General features: G+C 38.1%; 1 protein-coding gene across 1 annotated transcript; it reads right to left on the bottom strand.

The window, feature by feature from the left end:
* Window positions 1-1,996: 1,996 nt before the first annotated feature.
* On the bottom strand, window positions 1,997-4,885 carry LOC108973494 (homeobox protein invected-like). Its single transcript, XM_018940793.1, has 3 exons — window positions 4,831-4,885; window positions 4,489-4,643; window positions 1,997-2,432 (listed from the first exon to the last, which is right to left on the bottom strand). Exons 1-3 carry the CDS (start codon window positions 4,883-4,885, stop codon window positions 2,118-2,120), a joined length of 525 nt encoding a protein of 174 aa, XP_018796338.1. The 3' UTR covers window positions 1,997-2,117.
* Window positions 4,886-8,552: the final 3,667 nt, after the last annotated feature.

Below are 8,552 nucleotides of genomic sequence, written 5' to 3'. Positions count from 1 at the left end.
ATATTGGTTAAGTTTACCAGAACTTAGCTGCCAACTTGATGCTAAATAGACATTGAGCAATTAGCGCGTAAGATTTGACATTTTACTAAAAATTATACTTGAACTCGAATCACCATTATCCACAAAAAACGTCGAATTTTGACAGGATATTGTGCAATTTGACTTCTTTTGCTAATTCAATAGTTCGAGTTATGGAGAACTTTGAGTTATGGAGAACTTCGAGTTATAGAACTTTAAGTTATTGAAGTTCAAGTGTATTATATTTCTTTCGGGGATTTTGAATACATCCATAAGATTAGAAATATATACTGTRCAATCTCCTATAAACAGATACTGACRAACCAGCCTTTCTGTSCAGTTATTAGATATGTCCGGTTAATAGATTGTAATTAATGAATATCARCAAATTGTGTAACCGATCAATATGTTAATGGAGATGTCCGCTTAATAGCGTCCATTTAATACAGCTTTTATTATTATTTCTTATTTATGAATTGTTTTGATTATCCTATCTTTTAAGTTGCTTCAAACTTGGCACAGTGTGCCAAAATTTGCTGAAATCGGTTCATTAGTTTAGGCGTTCATCGCGGACAAACAACGTGACACGTGAGTTTTGTATCTAAAGATATATTATATRATGTGGTGAGTCGTAAGCAATAGCAAACTCTATTTCGATCATTTTGATGTTACGCATATAAGGAGAGTTCTTTATCGTACATTATACAAAAATAGTTACTTCGATTTCGRAATTATTGTATCTAGTTTATTTAATGTAAATTATGAAAAATTGGGTTAAAATATCTTTTTAAAGTTTTTATAGTTCTCTCTATCGATGATGTAGTATTTATAACTGGTAGGTTATTTAAGAAACTTTATTATGCTTTATTCTCAAACATACTACTAAAATTTGGAATYAGATTTAAATAACTTATCTCTAAAGACTTTTCTGAACTGACTTAACTTTTGGGCTCCATTATCAATCTGTGGTGTTTGTCCTGCCGTAACGACATAGAGTCATTAATATCCCGAGATCCGAACTTAGAGATAGTTGCATATTTTTACTTTTAAGGTGTTCAAATCAKCAAGTACAAACTGTTGTTTTAGTTTCTCAAATTGACGTATTACCGGACACAATATAATAAATAAATTACAGTATTTATTATCAAAGCTTGAAATATAGAAGACAAGAGCAGCACAGCACCTTATGAAGAATTTTGCTGATGAGACTCTGCTAAGTCAGTTTTTCTCTATGATATAATTATATCTATATTTTAACGATGTTCTTGGCAACATCCGATCCACATATTATATTTAAAGGAATATTTTCAGAATAACAAATAATTTTGAGGAATCTGCAGGAGTTTGATTTTCGTTATAATACAGATCRTTATACATATATATGGATATTTTAAGAAACTTTTGTTTGGTCAAATTACTTTAAAAAAGTCTACAAGTGCTTAATGAAATTATATTTTGTCGGAAATCGTGAGAAAAGGAGTGTTTATGTTATTAAACCAGCTTTTTTTTACCGAACGAAACAATTAAAAAATAAATTTAGAGAATAAACAGAACTARAAGTAATAGGTGATAAAATTAGTTATAACAAAAGGTATATTATATARAATTCGGTGCTAACTAATAAAATGAATTCTTTTTATGAAGAGTTTTGCTGACGAGTTTCTCGCTCATAAGCAATGCATCGTTTTTGTTGTTGCTCCAAACATAGTAATATGCAACAAGAACTAAAATATATTTCTGTTATTGTATGAAGCAATATCTAACACATCTAGATGTGTATAATGTTGTTGCTCCAAACATAGTAATATGCAACAAGAACTAAAATATATTTCTGTTATTGTATGAAGCAATATCTAACCCGTCCAACACAGTCTCCGTTTTTTTTAGCCCAAGCGGTGCACTTCCCACAATCGCTCTCCATATTTCATTTAGTTAAATATAAAACAATAAATTCTAAATATTTTGTACATATAATTTACATTCGTATACATATTTTTGCTATWAGTGTTTTATAAATTAATTAATTAATATAATTTACAGCGATATTATTACTTCGTTGACCTCAAAATTCAAATACCTCAGCAGTAGTGTGAGAGTACCTACGTGGACACAGTTGTTGCCGTCGTGGCGCCACCGTTTCTTATCTCTGCTGCTGCTGCGGCCGCTGCTGCGTTCTCGCGCTCCTGCAGCTCTTGCAGTTCTTCTTCTTCACGCGTCAGYGGCACTGTTGAGTGGTTGTAAAGGCCTTGCGCCATTAGTTGCAGCGCCAAAGGATTCTTAGTGCCGCTCGACTTTTTCAGTTTGGCACGTTTGTTTTGAAACCAAATTTTGATCTGCGCTTCATTTAGTCCCAGTTCGGAGCTGAGTTGTTGCCGTCGCTTTTCGGTTAGATAGCGGTTCTCGGTGAACTCATGCTGTTTTTGGAGGCGAAAGATGTGAGAAGACATATATGTATGAACAAATTGTGAAAAGATGAAATACTATAAATGAGTCTTACAAAAGGCAATACTTATCTAAAAATTTTATTCCAAGCTCTTTAAAAAAGTATACCATCCCTACTCTCAGAAAAGTGATTTCCAGATGTTCTATGTCCAATGCAAATTAATCTATTTGCTTAAAAAACAGTTTCTCTGATATTTTAAGATTAATACCGAAAAAAGTTCTGAGGTGACCCGGACTCGTATAGGCTTAATACTCTAATACTAAAACATATTAAAAGCTATTGAAGCAATAGAATCCTGTACTTTCTAGCTTCATATCGCATTACTAGCAGTTTGCAGAAGACGCTATATCTGTATTAAATATAGATACCTCATGAGCCTGCAGCGAATCATGAAGCCCCTAAGCTTATAAAATGGAAAACCAAAGTCTATGAAAAAATTCTGATATTAAGTGGATATCTGCATCTTGGCAACAATGAAATTTAGTGGAAGACAGAGATAGGAGAAATATTTCTATATACAGTATTGCTGAAGAAATATTAATTCCTATCCATATTCCTTATAATATACATCATAAAGCAATTTAACTACTAAAATGTTACCTCTGCGAATGGAAGGCAGCTTTTCGTGGTGCAGAGGATTAAGCTACAAAGCATACTCGGTATCTTCCAACCGTTGCTGCCACCTCCTAATCCAGGGTGTTCTGCGACTTCCGCACCGATTGGATGATTTGTAGCCAGGAGGTTAGTTCGACTGTATTCTAACGGAGCCTTTCCAACATCGTAACGAATTGGGAAGTAATATACCAGCTAAGTCAAAATAGCTCTCCGTGTTGAGCCAATGATCGTAAGCTGACTGACACCAACGCAACCAGAACTAGATCAACAACGACAAGCCAACAGTCACGAGAAATGGCTATTGGCAACAACTCCAAAGCATGCTCCATGCCAAGCCGCTAATGCAGGGCTACAACTTCAGTCAGTTTAGATATATAATCAACCTTCCTAGGGACTAATTCAGGCTACTTTTCCATTCTACACGAGCCATAGTGGCTCTCTTATATAACATAGTCCTTGCTTGTTGTGGAAATTGTCAGTGCAACCGGGAGCCTGAACAGAATAGTCTGCATTCGTTGGATAAATGGCCTTAGATCCAATTTCCAAATAGGCACAACATCGCCTCACTAGCACCTAGCGGGAATTCGGCTTTAGTTTCATTGTTTCATCTAGCTTTTGTTTAACAAGATTTCTAGTGCTTATATATACAAACAAACAAAAGCCACCCGGTTCTAAATGCGCTAGATCGATACAACTACATGAGCGACGAAGAAGGACTGAGATTTAGTATAAATATAACTGAAAATAATGTAAAACAGGACCGAAAGAGGTTGCTCTTGTGGAAAAGTTTGTTCTACTTTGTATCGGTAAGCATTTGAGAAGCAGATGCCTTTCTCGACGAACCAAAGCTGCGCTCTATAAGTCTCTCTTCATTCCCGTCTTATTTTACGACGCAGAAACATGGACGATGACGCACCGAAATAAGAAAAGACTTAGAGCTTTCAAGAGAACTGTTCCCCGCCAGGACTACAGAGCCGTTCGCTTGAGCGAGGAATACCGAAGAAGATGGAACCAAGGATATAAGAACTCTCACGGCATTAATGTAAATAAGACGCTGCAGCGAAAAGATCATTCAATTGGATGATCGACGGAAATAAGGGCACCCACGCACTCAATAGTAAGACCCAGTTCATTGCGATCTATCTGCATTTGGAATGTGAGACTGGTGTAATCTCGCCTCGACTTTTAACCACGAAAGAAATAAAAATAGTTCAATTTTATTAACAAAAACGAAATTTCTTCTGCTACTTCTACCACCAGTTTATAAACTGCCTTCCACTTAAGATAATAAATAGCGCGAATATGTACTCCACGGCATATATGTATACAGTATATAACTACGTCTAGATATTTTTCAATTCATTGCCTTTGCTTCGCTGGAAATTAAATTTCATTGCGCAGCAATAACTCACCTTCAAGCGCGCCAATTGCGAGCCACTGAACGCCGTGCGCGGTCGTTTATCCTCTGCGGTGGCAGCACCGCCACCTCCACTTCCGCTGCCATTCGATGCACCGCTACTGCTGCCCTTCTCACCGGCCAACTTCTTCGGCTTACGTGTACGCGGACCTAGAAGTACAGAGAGAACATAACACATAGCCATTAAGTAGGGGAGGAACGAAGTGTGAAAAAGTGTAGCTGAGCATGACCACCATTATAAGTCGGTAGACATACATATGTGTAAATATTCATATACATATATATAAGTAGGAATGTSTGCAGTTGTGTAAAACGCATTTAATTGAGCAGGACTCACCGCCAAACTCAGAGGTACTTGGGAGCCCGAGTAAGTAATTGTGAATWATCAACATTATACTAAATGTTACGTGTGTCTAAGGGTTGTATACACTCATGCAGATATACCCATATGTCTATGTACATATTTGTGTGCACAACCGGAACATAAAAATTCCATTTGCCCGAAATAAAATAGATGCGCGTAATTGCGCCACAATGACTGGACGCAAACGTTGAGCTTTGCCTACATTTTCGGACACTACCTGGCCTGCGCCGTCATTGAAGTGGCTGCAGCGCCGCACTTTGTAAACCACTTGCTTTAAACCCAGCCRCATTGCGCAGCGAGTCTGCATAAATTTTCGTGGCATCTATGCACGAACATGCTGCCAAGATTTATGAGGAGCTAAAAATTACACGACACCAATGAATTGTAATTCGGCAAAGTGCTCGGAATTGTAGCCAAATTCATGCGACACCCACCCTCGTCCTCCCTCAATGAGTTTTCCCTCAGCGCAATTAATTCAAATGTTAAATAGTCCAAAATTCAAGTTGTCTTTCGTTGTGTTTTACTTAATTTTMCTTTTAAATAATTAAATTTTATTTCGGTYTTCGCCGCGTCATCACAGCTTTAGCTGAACTTTGACAGCAAATTCGCGCAGTCATTGCTACCCCCGCCTATGCGGAAAGCAATCAAAGACGATGACGACAATTTGGCACTCTGTGCCGTAGTTGAAATGAACTGACTTTTGTGTAATTAAAGCTAATTTAAAGTGCGAAGGCAGAGTCGYTGATTAGCAAAATCATCCATCTTCGAAAGGCAGGGAGTGGAAGAGTTCCGGAGTCTTCTTCTACTTTATTGGCGAAGACACCGCGTACGCGGTTATAGCTGAGTTTACAACAACAGGGTTCCAGGCTGCTGCTGAGGTTTAACTTCTTCTATGAAAGCTTTTTGCTTTATATTTCCTTGCTTCCRTTCATAAAATTGCTTATACGGATATTTCGGCGCAGTTGACTAACATATGAAAGTTGGGAAGCTCCACTTCGATTATAGTTTGAAGCATTTAGATCACCGGTGTGTCTTTCAAACAGAGCGGGTTGTTATCAACTTAGCAGTAAGCTTACTGCTTCAAAGCATTTACAGAGGCTGACTGCATGCGCAGAACTAGTCAAGAAGTATTTGGTCTAATTATTAATTGCCTCAAGGTACCTCAAGTTTATGATGAATAGTAAGGTGAGGTGGTGTTCGTGGTGTGGTGCACTATGAATATTATTTAGGCCGAATTTGCGTCAAGCTAATCGTCTAAAATCCCCGAAGAACTCTTGGTTCCTTCATCACGATAATGTACGTAACACATAATTGGTTCTACGCGTCTTTTTTGCTAAAAACTCGACTTATAACGTTTTGCCAGTTTGAAACCAACTCAAAATTGATGAGATAAAAACCGAATGGAATAAGGTCTTGAGACCGCGTTTTTTCGGATAGGGACTAATTTTAAATAAATAATTAATAAATTCACCTCACATTTTGATCACAGTACTATAAGAGTGTCCAGCCAAAATAGAAACACCGGAAACGGGTAAGTCGATGAGCTTGATAAAAGATCACCTTTTTAACAATAGCCCAAGATCCGGAAGTAATTGAAGCTGTGCGGTCGCCATGCGTTCTAGTGCTAAACAATTCACCCTGCTATTTTTAAGGTTCTGGTGTTCTTTGTTTGAAATTTAGCTTTGGTTTTATGACAAAAAATTAAGCTTAGCATAATAAAACCCAAAAGCGGTTCGAAAATTTCCATGACAGAAATTCTTTTAAAGGTCAAGTRATAGTCAGAGTTTTAACAACTCGGCTAGGGAAGAAGATATGTAGTAAGTCCTACCGGCCTGCTMTCAGACTCCGGAAAACAGAACACATTAAGGGTCCCAGAGAGGAACTTTCAAAAATTCTCTATAATTTCGACTACATCTCCGATAACTTGTACGAATACGTCGAAGAGTCTACTCCTAGTGGCGTGTTTCCGTGCACATACCACTGTGAGATATGCGGGTGATCGAAGTTCCAGCGAAGGYTGCATACACTCCGAAATCAGTTAGTGAAATATCTGACCACAAAGGAAGCGTCCGAAATTGTAAAAGCTGGCACCCTAACTTAAGATCCATTAGGATAGGATCGCGCAGGTATTCCCTTGGCTTCGTGTACTCGAGCGCTCTAGGCGTTTTGTCGGCGGCCTTTTTGATCATCACAACGAGCTGACGTTTCAAGCTTTTCGAGTGGGATTAATCGCAACTTTGCGTAAAATCACAATATTTACTTAACCTAGCCTCAGTYTCAAGAAGTAATATTCTCTTCTATATTTAATTGGATTTTCGATAGGGGCGCTACAAAATGAGACCGGTAGTGAGAGCAAACGTCACTATAAAATTTTCCCGCTCTTTTGACATTTCCCTTCAATAAAGTGTGCTTTTTCATCGTGGAAAGATATACGGTCCAACAACGAGTCGAAATTATTAAAATTGACTACCGAAATACGGAGTCCGGCGAGTGGGTACTTCTTCCGTGATGATCAAGATCGGCACGTTATTCTAAATGGGAATTGCTACCGCTTATTGATAACTGAATATTTTTGGCCCAAATTGGGTGATATGGACTTAGGTAATATGTGGTTCCAACAGGGCGGTGCCACAAAACAGATTTGGTGAGGGTGCTATCCCACGAAATGGCCCAGTCAATTAACGGTCTCGGCCGTGCGATTTGACGACGTTAGACTATTTCCTGTGGGGCTGTAGTCTATGGTCTATGCTAACAAGCCAGCGACGATTGACGAACTTCGTACGAATATCGAACGTGAAATTGCAGCAGTATCGGCCGATATACATATGTTTGAAAACCGGGTTCAGTGTCTGGACTTATGCACGTGTGCCCGTGGTGGCCATGCAAAAGAAAAGTTCCATACGTAATGGCATCGAATGGACTTTCACAAGAATAAAGAATGTCATTCTTTCGTAGCGCTCTTATTGAAAAACACGTTATTTGGAGTGCAAATTTAAGGCTTTGGCTGCCTTAACCATGATGATCGTATTTAATAGTGATTAATTTCAGTAGTTCGTCTTATTTTCTCCCGCTTTGGATACAAGACATACCATCGAAGTGAAATGTTGAAGCCTTTTAGCTAAAAAAATTTCCTCTACCCATGTTAGGTATAAAAAATTTCGAAACCCTGTAGCATTTCATAAACAATTTGTACATAAATATTTCGGGTCATTTAACATATTTCACAAATKATTTATGCACTTTAATATGCGAATGGCGATATTATGTAAGTCCAAGACGATGATATATTAAGCAGTTTTGTGGTGACCACAAATATTTCTTAATTTCACTGAAATATGTTCCTTAGCGTCGCAGTTGCCGTTATTAATAACWCGGAAGCACGACAAGACGTTCAAGTCGCGGTTTTCTGTTTCTGCCCTACCGCTTTCCAAGCGAGCGTGTTGAAACAGGGGATAGAGTGGGGGCAGCTAAACTATGGCGAACTTGTGGGCAGAGTGGTAGTTTCTTGGAACTTAAATATTTATACATATACATATATATGTATATAACATGTCTAGCTTGTAAAGCACTCATTCCAATAGCTCAAAATAATTACTTGCCATTTCATGCTACATTTGCATTTCGCTCAACTTGGCGGCCAGTTGAAAAGTTGAAAACCAGAAATGCCCATTAGTGGCTGTCGAAATTGCTTCATT

The sequence above is a fragment of the Bactrocera latifrons genome, unplaced genomic scaffold, assembly GCF_001853355.1.
Source record: "Bactrocera latifrons isolate USDA-ARS-PBARC rearing strain unplaced genomic scaffold, ASM185335v1 scaffold_481, whole genome shotgun sequence".
NCBI classification, from domain to species: domain Eukaryota; kingdom Metazoa; phylum Arthropoda; class Insecta; order Diptera; family Tephritidae; genus Bactrocera; species Bactrocera latifrons.
Note: the sequence above shows the minus strand (reverse complement) of the source record. Positions and strands in the feature narration are given on the sequence as shown.